Genomic DNA, 18,333 nt, shown 5'->3' with positions numbered 1-18,333 from the left:
CTTCAAAGACTTCCAGGGTTTCACCATCAGTTTGTAGAGATTCATGCGGCCAGAAGATCAAAACTGGGTTCTACAACAATCTTTTGAGATCTTGATCTACATCCAAACAGCCCATGATCTTTAACAGTGGCCCTTCAGACATGTTCCCTTTTTCAGACCAAAGAACATCCCCTAATAAACAACAAAGCCATCTCGGCCATGAGCATTGTGAATCTAAAAGCAGCGTTTTCTTTTTTTTACACATGCCCATTTTTTTTGGAACAGGCAAAGCGAGAACTGCTCCATCACCCTTTTCACAATGCGATATGTGATATGCACTGTCCGTCACAGGACGTTCCTGCGGTTCTGCTCACCCTGGTCTAATCTTCAAGACAACTTCAATTCACTCAATACCAGAACAATGTAGCAATAGTGCGTCAACATAAAAACATATCACAATACAGCTTTGTTGGACATTTCCTTGTAGTCTTTCTGCCGAGACATCTGCACTTGAACGACTTGTACAACACGTAACAGTCCAGCTCATAGACATACAGCAATATAAAGTACACCAATTTTAAAACAACTATTTTTTATTTATTTAAACAAATTTGGGATAAAGGCTAGATCATTTTAACTCCATGTTTACTTTACTTTTATGGGAATAGATTAAATTAATTGCTTTGGGCAGAAATTATGATCTTTCTGACAACAAACAACTGAAATTCATCTTTGTATAGAACACAACCTCTGATAAGTCAAATCACATAGCCTATCCAAAGCAGCTTTATAGTAATAAACAGGAAAATAAGTTAATGTTACAAAGTTCATCAATCATGAAATGACTTTAATGTCAGCCATTAAGCAGCTCTACAGAAGACAAGTGTCATTATTCAGCCCAAGTCAGTGAGTTCAATGTTGATTCAATTTAGTATAATAACAGTGGAAATGTTGAAAAGTAAATTGTAGTTATATTTGAGATAACCGCAAAAATTGTGCAGTTTGAATTTCTATCACATTTTGCCAAAGAATATATAAAAACCACTGTTGTAAAGTAGGTTTGTGTGTTAAATCAGACTGCATTATATTAAATTACATTATATTATAATATAATATTGTATTAATTTTCACAGCATTAAAGTGAATCATATGGGCCTATTTTAATATAATTTTGTATTATTATATAATATATACGATTTCAATTTAAAAATGCATTAGGGTTACACTGGAACTGTAGGTGACATGAACGAAACAGAAATAAACTGTTATGACAACTAATTGTCGGCACAGAATTCATGATTGTGACAGGCCTTGTCAAAATATCAATAATTTGTTTAATATGAATTGTCTTTTAAGGCCCATGGTACTGATACTTCCATAAAGTAGTCAGGTATAGTCTTGCAGGATGTTTAGTATAGATCACACTAGGATGTGTCTGTCCAAAGCAAGCAGAGAAGTACCCTTGTACTTTCTACTCAACTTCATGTTCTGCTTTGTCCACCCTGAAACAATCAGGCTGTTCAAGAGAAACCCAAACCCCCAGGACAAGTTCTACAGCTTCCCATTGGCAATAGCAGATGGAGGATGAACACCGCATGACGAACAGGAAGCATTACTGCTCAAACGTTTTCAGACTGTAGTACAAATCAGCTCTTTGCAATTCATATCACTGTGAAGTCAAGATAAGCCTTTGATAATCATACAGTAAACATAACAGGATGATCTTCAGATCAGCCTTACCGTGATGACAGCCTTGCTGAGACAGACGGACCCTCTACAGCCGTATTCCTTCTCGTCTGCTGACCTGTAGTAACTTAGAATATTGCCTTTCAGCGCAATCCAGCGGTCCTGCCATCCATGAATGTAGTTAGTCCACTGTAGAAAAACAAAGAATTTAACATACTTGATATCACATGGCTTGTTTTTATCACCGCATGACTCCACGACTCCACACTTGCAACATAAAGATTAAACCTCCATAAATGTTTAAGGCGTCAAAGTTCAGGAGTTGACTTTCAGTGTTGGGAAAATTACAATATTGCTTAAAATAATTAAAATAGTAACTAATTCTGTTAGTTACTTTTTATGGAAAGTATTTCAACTGGGCTGGGCTTGCTTGTTTGTTTTTAATAAAAAAAATAAAAAAAATTGGCATATGTTAAGACCCTTTGACACCCAAAGTGAAATGAATAAGCCTCAGGCTGAAGTCAATGCAAATTCAAGCCTGTACAATAGTGGCAGCTCAAAAAAAACCTTTCAGCTTTACTGCCATTCTGGATCACAGTAGAATAGGACACTGGAGAAGAAAGTTCAACACTCTTACTTCAGCAAAAAAAAAAAAAAAAAAAAAAAGAAATTATATATATATATATATATATATATATATATATATATTTTTTTTTTTTTTCATCTGAAGTACTTTCTGCTTATCCATACGGTTGAATTGGATCCTCGATGGTCAGCAGCAAAGACATTGTTTAATAACGTGATATTATACAAAGTATATTTGTGTAATTTAACATATTTAATTATTGCCGGTTTGTGTAATATTCTGAGTATTCATTTGGCTGTTTTTTTTTTGTTCACTTTTTTTATTAGCTTCATCTTGGGTCTGATAGAGAGTAACAATAACATTATTGTAATATAGTGTAAGTAATATAGATACATATACACTCGTGATGTAACATACATTAATTCAGATTATGAAAATAAAAAGACAGACATAATTATATGCACACATACACAAAAAAATAAACAAATAAAATCAAATAGGAATTGAAATTTTATGTTTTGTAATAAAAAAAAATTAAAAAAAAAGGGGGGGGAAATCACCACAAATTATGTAGTTGTTGACTCCTTAAAGTACTCCAGAAAGAGACCCCAGACTTTCAGAAATAATTTTGGCTTTTGTTTCATTGCGAACTGAATCTTTTCCATCCTAAGAGCATACAAAAGGTCAAAAACCCATTGGCGATATGAAGGGGGAGCTGTTGCCTTCCAATTCATAAGAATAAGTCGCCTGGCCAGTAGAGTTCCAAGGCTACACTGTCAGCCTGCAATGTGTTTAGATGAACAGGTTCTGGCAAGATACCAAATAGTACTGTTAACGGGTTGGGGTCTATTGTTAAAGAAAAAATTACAGAAAAGCATCCAGAGATTACCCTCCAAAAAATTAGACAATTTCGGACAAGACCAGAAAGAATGTGATAACGTAGCTGGTTCAGTTAAACAGCGGAGGCAGGTTGGGCCAAGATCTGGGAATATTCTGCTTAGTTTAACTCTAGACCAATGGACCCTGTGCACTACTTTAAATTGAATGAAGGTGTGCCTAGCATTTATAGATGATGAATGTATTCGGGCAACAATTAGATCCCAAACATTTTCCTCCAGCGTCAAATTCAGTTCCTCCTCCCAGAGCGCCTTCAGCGGACGCATTGAGTACAGTAAATATTTTAGATATAACCCCCTTCAAAGAAGTATGGAGATCTAATGTTATCTCATTTGGCTGTTTTTAATAATTTTGAGGAAGTATGAATCTGTTGTTGTGCAAGTGAGATGAGTAAATGCATGCTCACATTTAGTCTAGAACTAGAATAATCATCATGTTTAGACAGCGCACACAACGTCTTTGCACCCCATTTCTTTCAACATGGCGACAAGAGAGCTGTCAGTCAATAAATGGAAGTACAAAGTAACTTGCGTGACTTATTTGCAAAAGTAACTACGGTATTTTGTTGTAAATTTAAAAGTAATGTTACTTAGTCTCGCATAGCCAGACCTTCAGACTGACGGCAGAACAAGGTCTGACTCCATAGCAGCTTTCATTGGGCAAGGACCGCCCAGAGGCCATCTGATTGACATGAAAAGCAACCAATCAATTTGTTTCGATCCACGTCATGTTTAGGGGCGTGAAAATGCTAAGTCGATGTCCCTACAAAAACAGACCAGTGTGTAAAACTCTTGGATGTATTTTAAAGAATCTATGCCGCAAACTTCACATACTTAAGCGCTCATAGTCACAGTTGAAATCAGTAACACGACGGCTCTCTTTTTCCATGAGGGGGTTTGACACCACGTTAAACAACGCGACACACGTCTTCCTATAGAATTCAACCAATCAGATGACAACTTATTTTTCAATTGTGTGTGCCATTTGCATCAGACATTCAGTCAATGGTCTGTGGGCATGACGTTTAAGGCTGTGACTATGGCTGCATCAGAAATCGCATACTTCCCTACTACATAGTAGACGAAAAAAAGTATGTGACAAAATTAGTATGTCCGAATTCACAATACTCAAGAAAGAGTAGGCAAAAAGTACCCGAATGACTTACTACTTTCCTGGCATGATACTCAAGTGTTGCTGAATGGAGGTGAAGTGAGGCAACTGAAGCTGGAAAGTCAGATGATAATGACAACATGGTAGATGTAGTACATCCGATTTACATTCAATATACACATTCATACATGTACTTTTTTAGCGGTCGTGAAGTAATTACTTATTCAAAATAATTACTCAAGAGAGTATGCGATTTCGGACATAGCCTATGTAGTTCCTTGAAAAAAAGTAACTGATCCTTTTACGTAACTCCAGTTACTTGTAATGAATTACCCCCCAATAATGGTGACTTATTTACGTTATTCAAAACTGGTGACTTGCACACATTATTTAAACTACAATAATTGAATGAGTTGATTCAGTATAATTTTGTAACACAACTTATACCCCTAGGTGCCATATGTACTAACTCTTTCAAAAAGATATGTAATAATTATAAAAATAAAATATTCCCCAAGATGCCAAGTCTCTTTGCTAATGACTGCTATATTGAGACACTGACTCAAATACAAAAAAAAACGTATGCCACTGCATGCTCTAAAAACACCTTGATTCACCAAGTAAAACATTAGCAAAAGTTAATTACAACCTAAATATAAGTTGCATTTACAGTAAACGCTTCTAAATTGAATAATGTGTGTTTTATCAAGCCAATTATTCCTTTGTTTATTTTCCTATTATTGCAATTACTATATTTATTTTAATTTCTGCAGATTTGATCCTCCATACACTGCAGGTTGGAGTTGGACATGTCTGAAAGCGATGATTCCCGTATGAGTTATTGGCTCAAAACCCCTGAAACGATTCACTCCAGTTCGTTTAGAAAGATTGTCACAAAACCGGTTCACCTGTTTATTGAAAAGATTATTTTCAAAATATCGTGTGGTTTCGGAATCGGACATACCGGTAGTTTATGTTACTGATAGCATTGGTAGGGTAGAAGAACATGCGCAATCAAAAAGCTGCAACGTTTCAGCGACATTAAACAAACGTAGCGTTAACTCACTAACCTTAACGTCAACAACACCAAGTCTAATAACTGTTAAACACTAATGAAAGTAGTAAAAACTGTAATGTTTTACAGTAATCTAGGTTACCTTGCTGAGCGTGCCGCCGAGCTCGTCCAGCAGCTCTGACTCCAGGTCCAAATCTTCATCTGAACCCGACGAACTGCAGTCCGACATCAGGAAAGATTATGAAAAAAAAAGTCCGCGATCGTCCAGCTTTTAATTTGAACTAGACTGTGTCATAAATTTAACAGAAAAAGACATCAATACTAGCTCTGAAATCGCTCTGGTCTGATGTAAAAAGTGCCTGGTGTGAAAGCCCATCCTACTCCAGTATCAAACATCTGATCAAACAAATGACGACATGGAGCGACGAGTTCGAAATATCGCTGGAGTTTGTGTCTTCACGGCCACAACTTGATCCTTACTCCAAGAGAATCGCGTGACCAGTGTTGCAATAGAACTAAACCATCAATACTGCACGTCTCCAGGAAAAATACACTGTTAAGGTCTGTCTTCTGTCGCCTGTACACACGTTTTCGTTTGTCTTCTGGGTTTTAAAGTTTTGGCTTTTTAATATCACCCCCTATCGGCAGTACCAAGTATTACATAAACCATGTTTCATCTCTTCCACTTGTTTACTCCAGGGGTCTGTCAAAACGTACAAATCATTAAACACGTACAAAAACAAAAAAGAGTACCCAATTATTGTTTTTGGCCATGGTACCATGTTAATTCCATGGTATTCTTTGAAGTAACTCCCCAGCTAACACATAACGTTCCCCTAACGTTAGTTTTTGGTTCCCGTTTGGTTATTTTTTTGGGAACCAAATACTAACGTTAGGGGAACGTTGTTTTTAGGTTTTATTTTTATGTAACCATAAAACAACGTTCCCAGAACGATGCAGGGTGGTTACTTTTAAATAACCCAAAAATAACTTATAAAGAACGTTCCCTAATGGTTATTTTTAAGTTATTGTTTTGCAACCATAAAACAACGTTCCCAGAACGTTGCTGGAAGGTTATTTTTGAATAACATCAAAACAACTTATAAAGAACGTTCCCTAATGGTTATTTTTAAGTTATTGTTTTGCAACCAGAAAACAACGTTCTCAGAACGTTGTTGGAAGGTTATTTTTTGAATAACCTCAAAACAACTTATAAAGAACGTTGCCTAATGATTATTTTTAAAGTTATTGTTTTGTTCCCAGAACCTTCCATAATGTGATCATGCAATAAATGCTACAATGACTTGTGCATCAATAATGCGCTTATTTTCTGGGGCGGCATATAGAAATGCACATAATGGATTACATAGCCTATTTATTTTCGTTTTGAATTGTTTTGTTTAAAAGACATTTCAAGCATTCTATAGTTCCTCATGTCTGTGAGGCATACCTGAGTTTCGGTTAATTTATGATGAGATGTGCTCTTCAGTTCACGCAATGCAATCGCGCCCGCGCCTCCATGTCATGATAATATTGTCTGCTATATGTTTGATTCTTATTTATTACATCCAGACAATTGGTTGATGAAAATTTGATTAAAATTAAGATACAATTTATACAAAACGAAATTCACTTTAAAGAAAGGCTTTCCACAAAACAAAACTTAATGAAGTGGTCAAAATCATGTCTGACCCATCATGTCTCCCGATATATTGCTCATCATGCTGTTCAATTTTCATAATCAGCAGATGGAAATAAAATAGCATTATAATAGTTTAACAAAAATGGAAAAAAATAACATTATAATAGTTTAACAAATATGAAACTAAATGTGCTTATTTAATGGCTGCCTACATTAGTTTCATATTTGTTAAACTATTATAGAACGGGTCATAGATCTCCAAAATTAGTTTAAAATTCATAATTTAATATTTATAAGATTTTTTTTAAGTAATGTTCTAATTCTAGATATTTATATTTGTAAATGCTGCAATGCATGCTTTTGACGTGGTTTAATCAATGGCCGTGCGCGTGAACTTTCGAGTCGCTTTCAAACACTGGAGCAGCGCAGAGTTGCCATGGAAATGGCGCGGGACCACTGCGAATGACAAGCAGCAAAACTCCCTCTCTCCCAGCTAACACACGACGTAACAGTTACGTAATGTATTCGTACTTTTTGGTCACGTCATGACTTTACCAATTGATAACGTAACTACAACGTCGCATGCTCGTAATTTCATTACCATCAAATTACCAACCCACAACGTCGTCAGTACGTCCTCCTAATTCTAGATGTTTATTTAAATGCCGCGTGCCTTTTGACGTGTTCTATGGTTTCAATGGGCGTACGTGCGCGTAAACATTGAGTCGCATTCAAAGACAGGAGCGCGCGCGAGCAGATGGAAACCATGGAAACGAGGAAACCTCATCAACTGGCAAACAGCAAAACAAGCGTCTCTCACTGTTGTTTTCACTGCTTTCAGGTAAGTTTAGTTACCAAAATCACACAAATAATACATACAAACGTTCCTGAGATCTTTCTTACGTGTAATTGTACACTTCTGTTGAATATTTACTTTATAGAAATGGTTTTGTGTCTTCGAAAAAGTCCGTTAGCATCTCAACCGTTTTCAGAAGAGCTAACGTTAAGTTAAGTTTAACTTACGTTACAATTGAGCTCTTGTTTTACATAAGTTTGGGTTTTAACCACATTTTTGTGTTGATAACAGTTTTTGATAGTTTTGTTTTGCTGGTAATTTGTCAATGGGTGATTGGAAGTACGCTAATTTATTTAACCTGAAATAATTCACTGTAACGTAAGTTACTGTTAATGACATCACTTACATAGATTGATAATAAGTGATTTCAGGAGGGACAGAAAAAAACCTCCACAACAAAGGGGGAATTATTGTTTAATCATGATAATAATTTCATATGCATTTATTGCACAATATATTACCTTAAGATGTTATATATATATATATATTCTTTATCTTTTCTGCATTTCATCTCTGCTCTAGCTTGCTTCCTTAGAATTTACAATAGAACAAAGGGTTTATTACATGTTAACATTGTTGGCTCTGTGACACATTGCATGTTATTTTCTAGAAGATCATGCTGATGGCCTTCTGCACCACCTGTCCAAGACAACCTCCACGGCTATGAACTCGACTAGTAAGCAAAACCTCAAACATACTGTTCAATAGTTGTGGGTCTGTAGGATTTATAATTTTGAATGAAGTCTCACACTTTAAACTCATTAACCCCAGATTTTTTCACTGACATTGTCCTTGAGAAGCCTGTAGGCTAAATAATCAGCTAAATAATCGGCAGCAAATATAATGTTATAATGGTAGTTATAATAATTCATTTAACTATTATGATAACAGGATATCATGGTCATTGGTATATATATATATATATATTCTCTAGGTGTGTTTTTAATTATGTTGGCCAATGAGACAGACACCATACTGTCCAACTCAAAGGTATTTTATATATATTTTTTACTGATAAATACTAAAATTCTTTTTACTTTCAAATGCTGAATTCAGGGGGTCGACAACTTTGGGCACGCAAGTTATTTTTCACAGATATCTGGCCAGCTTACTCATGGCTCATACTCTTAGCCTTTTAAAATGTTTGAATGTATATCCGCAATACAATATCAGGGGGTAAAGATATCATTAGAGTTTTTAAAGTTATGGCTATGCTCTTGTTACCAGATGAGATATCATTTGACCCTATGATTCTTCAGGACAAGATCTTGATGCCATCCACACTCAGTACATGACGAAGGTGAGTTTCACAATAGCTGCCACTATCACAAATCAAGAGACAGAACACAACAGGCCTTCATCCATATGAACTCACACATATGTAGGGATGGGTATCGAAACCCAGTATTAAACATTAAACGGGCCCTGGGGCCAAATTAAGGAAGACCGCAGTATCGATAAGCTCAGATGTTATCGGTTCTGCTGACGGTACTGAAGAAATTACACACACTATTTATTATAGACATTGTCTTGCAAATTCTTTGAGGATTAGGAGGGGTGTTTTAAACAGTCTTCATACAAGTGTTTTTCAGGCTGGTTGTTTGTAATTTTGTAAGAGTAGGGAGAGGCTGTACCTCAGTGAAGACTTTTTACATTCGATAATTCAATTTCCGTACCTGATAAGTTAGATTTTCCTAAAAAACATCATGCACTGCTTATTTCAATTGTATTTTTCTTCTATTGAATTTATCCATTCTTGTAATTTGTTTATAATTTTCAAGCAGATTCACTCCTCTAAATAAATAATCTCTTGAAATTTGTTTTTATATCGCAATATATATAGCAGCAGATAAACAAAATATTTTATGTAAGGTTTTCAATATTGTACAGCCCTAATATTGAGCATTTAACCTAACCCTAATTTTAAATTGAACCTGGAATGATAATTTGTGATACCAGATGAGATTTTGAACTGTACTATGTTTGTATTGCAGGTTTTCTGGGATCCACAGCGGAAGGCATCAAGGCGTGAGATGTTGGCCTGGACAGATGTATCTGTACACCACACCGACCTCTGCTTTTGCACGGATGGCTGATTACTACCATGTTCTGTATAGGTTTTATTATAGCAAAACTGAGCACCTGTGAAAGTGGAATCTGTAGGTGTAAAGTAGTCAGACATCAGTACATTTAAAGTCACAGAGAGAAAGTTTTTTTTTTTTTTATAGAAGTTTCAAACTTTTTTCTCTTTCACAAAAAACACTGCAGTTACAGCTTTTCAAATTCTTCATTGGAGGTGCACAAATACTTTTCTTTTTTTCAAATCACAAAGTAATAAATGTATGCTGACATTTAAGGCGCGGCCACACAGGGGGTTTGAGCATATGTGACTGTGAATAAAAAGTGAAGTGTGACCACATGAGAATAGCCAAACAGTATAGATGATTCACAAAATTATACACCAAGAAATGTGCATAATTGGCCAAAATGTTACTGTTTATCAACAAAAATATGACCCTATGAGTTTGGTAATTTGTAGAATAGGATTTGTGCACCTGCAATGAAGAATTTAAATGCATTTTGAAATTACTAGTGGAACTGATGCAAAAGTATTATCATTATGTATCAGGTAGGTGTAATTGTACCAATAAAGGCATCAATTTAATATTTTTATAAGAATTTACACGCCATGTTATTGCATCCTATTAATGCTCGACTGTAATCTGAATAAAAAAATAATAGTGCTTTGCTCTTTTCTTTGTGCCTTTAAAGAAGAAAAATGCATAGATATTAGCAACATTAATTACATTTTAGTATTAGAAATACTACTATGACTAACACATACTGAAGGCTACATGGACAGCGTTTCCCAAAAGCATCATAAGATTGCATAAAAACGGATCTTAATATTACGGTCTGTTTCCCAAAAACATATCGTTCCAATAAAATAGAAAGTTTGTTTTTTGTTGCAAAAAAATCTTTCAGCGTAAATAATCTATTGCTCTTTGCAGTTAATGTTAACCGCATCTATTTTATATAGGCTACTTTGTGTATATGGCATCTATCGCTAATTTTCACCTCGCTGCTCGCTGGCATCTGTTACAGATGACTGGGGTGAAGATGGAAGAGGCTTTCAAGTGCAGGATCTACAATTAGACTACTAATAAAAGTGTATTCTTAGTTAGTTTTCGTATCGCCTTTTGCGCATGTTTTGAATGTGATGCATAGCCTATGATGTGTTTTTTGTGTGTTTTTAATCAACAATTAAACAATGAATCGACAAAAACATGGACTGTACAGGTTGATTATTCATATAGATTTACGGTTGTATTTTATTAAAGTAAAAAAAAAAAGATGAATTGTTGTTGAACGTAAAGAAAACTCTACTGGCTTACTAAAAACAAACCATAAAAAATAACGTTCTGGGAAACAAAAACTAACGTTCTCGGAACCAAAAACTAACGTTCCGAGAACGTTCTGGGTAACAAAAACTAACGTTCCGAGAACGTTCTGGGAACCAAAATCGAACGTTCTGGGAACCAAAAACTAACTTTCTGAGAACCAAAAACTAACATTCTGAGAACATTCTGGGAACCAAAAACTAACGTTCTGAAAACGTTAAGAAAACTTTCCTGGCTAACCAAAAACAAACCATAAAAAATAACGTTCTGAGAACCAAACACTAACGTTCTGAGAACGTTCTGGGAACCAAAATCTAACGTTCCGAGAACGTTCTGGGAACCAAAAATTGTTAGCTGGGTCGGAGTTCCATGTAAATACTATGGTTTATAAATAACATTATTATATAATAGAATGGTATGTGTATCATTTGATGCCTGAGGAACAACGGCAAGATCTAACAAAAACACAGAGCAGATTTAATTATTTTTCTGAATTGTGCAACACTTTGTGTCAACTTCTGTTGCTTTTTAATTAATTGGACATGACTTGATCCTTAAAGCCTACATGAAACAGAAGTTGCAATTGTCTTTTCTTCCCTATTGTGACAGTGAAACTAAAGGCTTTTTAAACAATAAAAAATGTAGGGTGGGACTTGATTTTGTCTACCAGGAATGGATTGGTTCGTTGAGGTGTACTATTGCTGTGATCTCATGTGAGTGACAGGTTGTTCCGACCTTGTCATCAGATAAGAGATGAGATGCTGCTGCAAGAGGGAGGTTCATTTTGAATAAAGTTATTTTGAATAAAGATTACATTAAATAATTTATAATAAATACTGCAACATTCCATATAAATAGAATTGTCCATTTGATTTTCATGGTGACTTTATTTATTTCTTGTCTTTAAAAACATAAAAAATCATAAAATCCGATCTTTAAAAGGTTATTTCACAATGAAAATAGAGTGCAATTATTTAAGCAACTGCAGTAATTATATTGTCTGAGTAGCCTTGACTAAGCGACCGTTCACACAACACCGTTTTCATCTAAAAACTACAAACTTTATATGCGTTTTGGCCGTTCATTTACACATCAACAGCCTTTTAGGGGCCTGAAATCGCAAACATTTGAAAACGGGTTTCAAAGTGCAAGTTTTTGAAAACTACACTGTTATCGTGTCTGTGTAAACTACAAAATCATTTGTGAAAATGGTGACGACATGCGCATCATATCACGTGTTCAGTCAGTCTATAGTAGCGTAGTATCTCTTTAAAAAAGGAGATTTTTTAACTACTGGCCTGGCATGAAAAATACAGCATTTTTAGTTGTCTTCGCTGATCCGTGTTATCGGGGATCGTTTTGACAACCTTGTAGTCTGTATGCAAAAAACCCATCGTTTTTAGTACATCGATGTAAACGTACCCTTATGCAGACCACATTGTTCTTTTGTTCCGAATAGAACCATGAATAATCTGCTGATCATGGACAGTTATAAACCGAATGGTCAGTCCAACCCTAATAGCCACTCTTCAATGTCTCTCTCATAGGACTTGGCATCTTTTTGCCAGTCAACATGCCATCGCAGGTTTGCTATGACCTGGGTGTAACTGTCCCCTAGACCTTTCTTCCATTCCAGAAACTGTCGCTTATTGTAGCGGTGGACAGTTTGGGAGACACTGGGGTAGTCCAAAATTGTGTGTAACAGCTTGTCCAAGTCCTGACATACATCAGGAAAATGTGATGCAACATTTCTCAATTCTGATTCATCTTTGGACAAGTCTGTGGAAAAAACATTCAAATCATTAACTTAGGACAGTTGTGATATGTAAGACATCACACCCCTGTTGTGCAGAATACTATGGCAAAATAACATATATCTGATTATCTTCAGCAGAACTATCATGGGGAAAAAACTCACTAAAAAGCTGTGGGGGAACTGTCAAGCCATCTGCATATGTGATGTACTTCCACTCGCCGATCCTCAGCATATATGTGGAGGCGTTAGCATTTGAACCATGATATTCACTGAGTACCAAGCCAGGATGAGGCTCAGATGACTGAACTCTAACCCCAGAAACCAGAGGAATCAGCGAGTGACCACTGAGACCCCCTGGCTGTGGGACACCAGCAAGATCTAACATAAACACACACAGAGCGGGTGGAAACAGATGAAAACTTTCACAGGTTATAATTCATCCCAAAATTAAACATTCTGAAATTACAGAAAATTAAGCATTTTTGCATTTCTTATATATAATTTGTTATGTTTTATTTTATTACACTTGTGTTATTTTATTTCCATTTTCTAATGTTTTTGAAAGAGTCCTCTTATTCTCACCAAGGCTACATTTATTTGATCAAAAAGACACAATTTAATATAACAATTTAAAATAATTGTTTTCTATTTGAACATATTTGCAAATGTAATTTATTCCTATGATGGCGAAGGATTTTCAGTATCATTACTCCAGTCTTCAGTGTCACATGATCCTTCAGAAATCATTCTAATATGCTGTTTTGCTGCTCGAGAAACATTTATTATTATTATCAATGTTGAAAACAATTGTGCTGCTCCATATTTTTTGGTGGAAACCCAACAGCATTTATTTTTAATATATTTTTTATAACATTATAAATGTCTTTATTGTAATGTAATGTGTCCTTGCTGAATTATAATATATATTATTTTTTTGTTGCATTTTCTAGTTTATATACATCATGTTGTCTTTTTGTTTGTTTGTTTTTTTGTATTAGCTACATTTACCCCCGAGGTTCTTTGTCGCTGTTAACAGTTGCACACCATTGCACACTTAGTCCGAAATTTTCGTATTCGTGATTCGGTGGCTCTGAATTGTCAAAACACCATTCAAACACCATTCAAACTGCTTGCTGCGGATGCGAAAAACGCAAAAAATCGAACCCGATACAATTTTCTTTCTATGACGGACGAAAGTTTCGTAGACAGTGTGCAAGCGTGATTGACATAACGTGAGGTCGATTTTATTTTTTAACGTGCAAATATTTCGGATGCGAATTTCGGACTCAGTGCGCGATGGCCTTTACTCAACATAAAGAATGGCTTGGTATTTAGAAGAATCTTAAGAAGAAGAAAAAGGTTTATACTTCAGCCAAAACAAAATACATTTAAGGCCCAGTTTCACAGACAGGGCTTAAATGTATTTTGTTTTGGGCTAAAGTATAAACCTTTTTCTTCTTCTTAAGATTCACCCAAATACCACGCCATGCTTTATTTTAAGTAACTGTTAACAGCCAAAAAGAACCTCGGCCTATTACAAAACAACATATTACCGGTATATTAATACTAGTAGAGCTACCAGTTCCCAGCCTTACCAAGCACAGTGGGATAAATGTCCACTAGTGATACAGGTAGACTGATTTCAAAGCCAGACTTCACTCCTGGGCCCATTATAAGCAGAGGGACATGAGAGCTGCCCTCAAACATGGACATCTTGTAGAACTGCCTGTGTTCCATGGCCAGATCCCCATGATCCGAAGTGAAGAGTACGACTGTACTGTTCAGTAAGCTAGAGTCTCTGAGAGCAGCTATCACCTCACCTACAAACACAGAATGACGTACATCAAATCAAGTGACAAAACGGCACTTAAAAGTGCATCTGGCTGCTCACCCAACATGCTGTCTGTTTCAGCACACATTGCATAGTAAAAGGCTCTTATGTTTCTGATCTCTTCTTCCGTGAAGTGGCCACTGCAGTTTTTGGTGAAGGTGGAGTAGAAATCCACAGGGTGCATATCTTCAAACCGCAACCACTTCGGAACAGACACTTGATCGTACGAAACCTTTGAGAGAAAACACAATCTGTCACAAAAGATAAACTTCCTGTGGGACTGACACTGCTATTACTGTACCATGCTGTGGATAAAATGATTATCATAATGAATCAAACTATAGAAACGTAATACTTTGTTATTTTATTATTATTTATATACTATTATGGTGTTTATTAATATTTTGAATAAGCTCTTATTTTGAAAATCTTAATGTTTTAATTTTAGAAGTTGTATTTAGACTTTTATTTTGATTTCATTTTTAGTTTTAGTAATATTTATATTTTATTATTTAAGAACTATTTTAATTCCCGAGAACTATTTTTATAGTTTTAGTAAAAAAATAAAAAAATGTTTTTGAGGTGTACCCAAATGTTATACACGTATGAAAGTGTCACTCATGGGATTTGACACTTGAAATTGTTAAACCAGGGCCATTTTTAACTGTGGGTTAACATAATCCTGGGTTATCCTGTTCACATTATATTAGTTAACCCTGAGACAGTAATTTAAATTGGGTTGACATGTTTTAAAATTTCACACTCTACATTCATAAGGCCTGGGTTGACATTTTAATTGACTATATTAACACATTTACATTTATATTTTAATAGTTGCTTGTCCATTTGTGGAAATGTCACATAAATCCACTCTGGATTTGAAATTTTAAAAATGTTGTCATCATTTACTCACCCTCAAATTATTCTAAACTTGCACAGATTTCTTTCTTATGTTAAAAGCAAAAGAAAATATTTTGAAGACTGTTGGTAACCAAACGGTTGCGGGCACTCACTGATTTCCATAATATGAAAAGAAAAAAAATACTATGAAAGTCAATGGGGAACAGAAACTGTTTGGTTAACCACATTCCTTAAAATATCTTCTTTTGTGTTCAGCAGAAGAAAGAAATCCATACAGGTTTAGAAAAACCTGAGAGTGAGTAAATGATGACAACTTTGACTACAAAGTATACCAAATTGCATGCTACTTTTGTCTGTCACTATTGAACTGTTTCGCTCTGAAACTGAATCCAAACACACTGTGTGTAAAAGTGCATGAATATTCTGAGACAAGCCTTGCTCAGTTTCTCTCTGAATTCAAATCCCATGACTAAGTGCAGTCTAAATGTTTTAAACTTCCAATATGATTGAGATTCTAATATTTACAGATTTGGAGAAAACATGCGAGAAATAATTTTTCTATTTATGGATCTGTGGTGTGCCATCTTGGGGCTGAGCACCCTCATCGAGCTTTTTGCCTGCTGGATGTTCACACTTGTCAAATTCTTGCTGAACATTTACACAATATCCATTACTCATTTACATCCGACAAAGCAAGTCAAGCAACCTGCCTTGTTTAGCCAATACGGGGAGGTGCGGAAGGTTGAACCCCCGGCTGTGGGTCCCAGGGAGTCTGTACGGTACGGGTGGGGGAGATTCAGCCCCAGGTACAGTGCAAATGGCTGGGCTTGAGATTCAGCAGTGTGCCGGATCCACTGGACCGCAGCGTCAGTGATGTTCCAGTCTTTAGTCATCACACGCTTTGTGGACGTATCACCCACCAGATCTGTGACCGGACGGCCCTCCTGTCTCAGCAGGAATGGAACGTCTCTGGTCCACGCCTCCACACGATTACTGAACAGAGAGGTGTTTACAGAAATCATTACTAACCACACGTGTAGTAGACAGTGTTAAAATACATTTTGCCTTCAATTTGAACAGTATATGAATTGTTTTATTTTTTTTAAAGCATGCTAAAAAAAATTGCTAGAAAAGTGTACTTTAAAGCATGCTAAAAAAAATTGCTAGAAAAGTGTACTTTAGCTATCTTTCATAAAAATAAATTCCACTTGATTAGATATTTTTTTCAAAAGCATTTACAGTCTTACATTACAGGTCAAAAGGTCAGTAAGATTTTCTTTTAAAAAGAAACAATTCAGCAAGGATGCATTAAATTGATCAAAAGTGCAGTAAGGGCTTTAATAATGTTACAAAAGATTTCCATTTTAAATAGACTTTGTTGTTTGAACTTTCTATTCATAAAAGAATCCTGATCAAATATATCATGGTTCCCAGTCTTCCCACAAATCAAAATCAGCATATTAGAATGATTTCTGAAAGATCATGTGACACTGGAGACTGGATTAATAATGCTAAAAAATTCAGATTTGCAATCACAGGAATAAATTAAATTTTAAAATAGAAAACAGTTATTTTAAATTTCAATAATATTTCACTATATTACTGTTATTACTTTATTTTTGATTTAAAAAAATGCAGCCTTGACTAGATTTCTTTCAAAGACATTTTCCTTTTTAAAACCTGACCAACCCCAACATTTTGAAGGACAGTTTAGTGTGCAGCTGTCCGAATACATTTTTGGGGTTACACAAAAGTCACCTGACAGAGTGATCCCCTGACGTGTAGTCTAGTTTCCCCATGCTATGAGTGTGATATCCAGTCTTTTCTAAGAGATCCATCCATGTAGTGGCATTAGGATCAAGACATTTATAGTTGTTCCAGGCCTGAGTCAAATGAACAAACTGTCCACTCCACATAGCTGCCAACACAAACGTACATTTAGAGACATCAAGATGTTTAACTTAACTTGTTTCTGGACGTGCACTAAGTTACAGAGGCTGAGTAATACTCTACCTGCCCTTGAAGGACAACAGATGGGTGAATTAGTATACGAGTTGAGAAAAACAGCACCCATTTCCCTCATGTAGTTGATGTAAGGCATCTGTACAACTTTATTGCCTGGATGAAAAGTTAACCTGCCATCCTTGAGAAAACAAAAGTCAATCAACACAGATTGTTTTAAAACGCAGTGAATACGCGTTCACTTGTAGTTATCCAACTCTCTAGGTTTTGAAAGCCAGTATTTCTGCAAAGTTAAAATGACTGGAAAGTTAGTAAATGTGCACAGTTAAGAAGTGGTGTATTATAGTGTAAAATAAATAACTTACGAAGGCGTCAGACATGAGTATAACTATGTTTGGTCTGTCATGTGATGTCCAGTTCTGATTCATGCAGTGAGCATTCATTTGAACAAGCAACACTAATAACACACGGAACATGAGCATGCTTCTTCATCCAGACGCCAGTGTCTCTTGAAAACGACTTTTAAAGACGACGAAGCCGAAGGTTTGAAAATAAGCTGGTTTTAAGGCCGTTTTAATTTAGTTACTGTTCCCTGTGTAATCTCTAATAGTTAGGTTTTTTTTAAACTGCTTATTTTCCTTTTCCGTAAACAATCACAAGCCGCCCCCTACTGGACTACACATACTGCAGCAGGCAAAAATCACGAGTAGGCCTACTCCCATAAAGGAAATGCATTAAATAATATTATAAC

General features: G+C 35.7%; 2 protein-coding genes and 1 long non-coding RNA gene across 6 annotated transcripts in view; 1 reads left to right on the top strand and 2 right to left on the bottom strand.

Annotated features, from left to right (window-relative positions):
- cert1a (ceramide transporter 1a) overlaps positions 1 to 5,889 on the bottom strand; it is a 30,297-nt gene extending 24,408 nt beyond the window's left edge. Inside the window, exons 1-3 of one of the 3 annotated variants that reach the window (XM_077231655.1) lie at positions 5,655 to 5,751; positions 5,416 to 5,559; positions 1,720 to 1,854 (exon numbers count right to left, since the gene is read on the bottom strand). In XM_077231655.1, the coding sequence (XP_077087770.1) occupies positions 1,720 to 1,854; positions 5,416 to 5,502 (222 nt within the window). In that variant the 5' untranslated portion in view covers positions 5,503 to 5,559; positions 5,655 to 5,751. Of the gene's footprint in view, positions 1 to 1,719; positions 1,855 to 5,415 lie in introns of all 3 variants that reach the window. The other 2 variants (XM_077231654.1, XM_077231656.1) reach the window with 2 other exon arrangements.
- Positions 5,890 to 7,429: 1,540 nt separating this feature from the next.
- On the top strand, positions 7,430 to 11,057 carry LOC143739281 (uncharacterized). Of its 2 annotated transcripts, XR_013204164.1 has the most exons (5): positions 7,430 to 7,756; positions 8,382 to 8,447; positions 8,706 to 8,761; positions 9,031 to 9,071; positions 9,766 to 11,057. It is a non-coding gene; the product is annotated as an uncharacterized LOC143739281 (long non-coding RNA). The 2 variants fall into 2 exon arrangements; XR_013204163.1 differs by lacking the exon at positions 7,430 to 7,756 and having other exon boundaries at positions 8,346 to 8,447.
- A 982-nt stretch (positions 11,058 to 12,039) lies between these two features.
- On the bottom strand, positions 12,040 to 18,254 carry arsk (arylsulfatase family, member K). Its single transcript, XM_077231648.1, has 8 exons — positions 17,948 to 18,254; positions 17,634 to 17,763; positions 17,379 to 17,538; positions 16,331 to 16,613; positions 14,820 to 14,991; positions 14,524 to 14,748; positions 13,091 to 13,306; positions 12,040 to 12,951 (listed from the first exon to the last, which is right to left on the bottom strand). Exons 1-8 carry the CDS (start codon positions 18,062 to 18,064, stop codon positions 12,677 to 12,679), a joined length of 1,578 nt encoding a protein of 525 aa, XP_077087763.1. The 5' UTR covers positions 18,065 to 18,254; the 3' UTR covers positions 12,040 to 12,676.
- Between the last annotated feature and the right edge of the window lie 79 nt (positions 18,255 to 18,333).

Source organism: Siphateles boraxobius, unplaced genomic scaffold, assembly GCF_051911475.1.
Source record: "Siphateles boraxobius isolate OS27281-9 unplaced genomic scaffold, OSU_SipBor_1 16, whole genome shotgun sequence".
Classification (NCBI taxonomy): domain Eukaryota; kingdom Metazoa; phylum Chordata; class Actinopteri; order Cypriniformes; family Leuciscidae; genus Siphateles; species Siphateles boraxobius.
The sequence above is the reverse complement of the archived record's forward strand: the minus strand, read 5'-3'. Positions and strand labels throughout refer to the sequence as shown.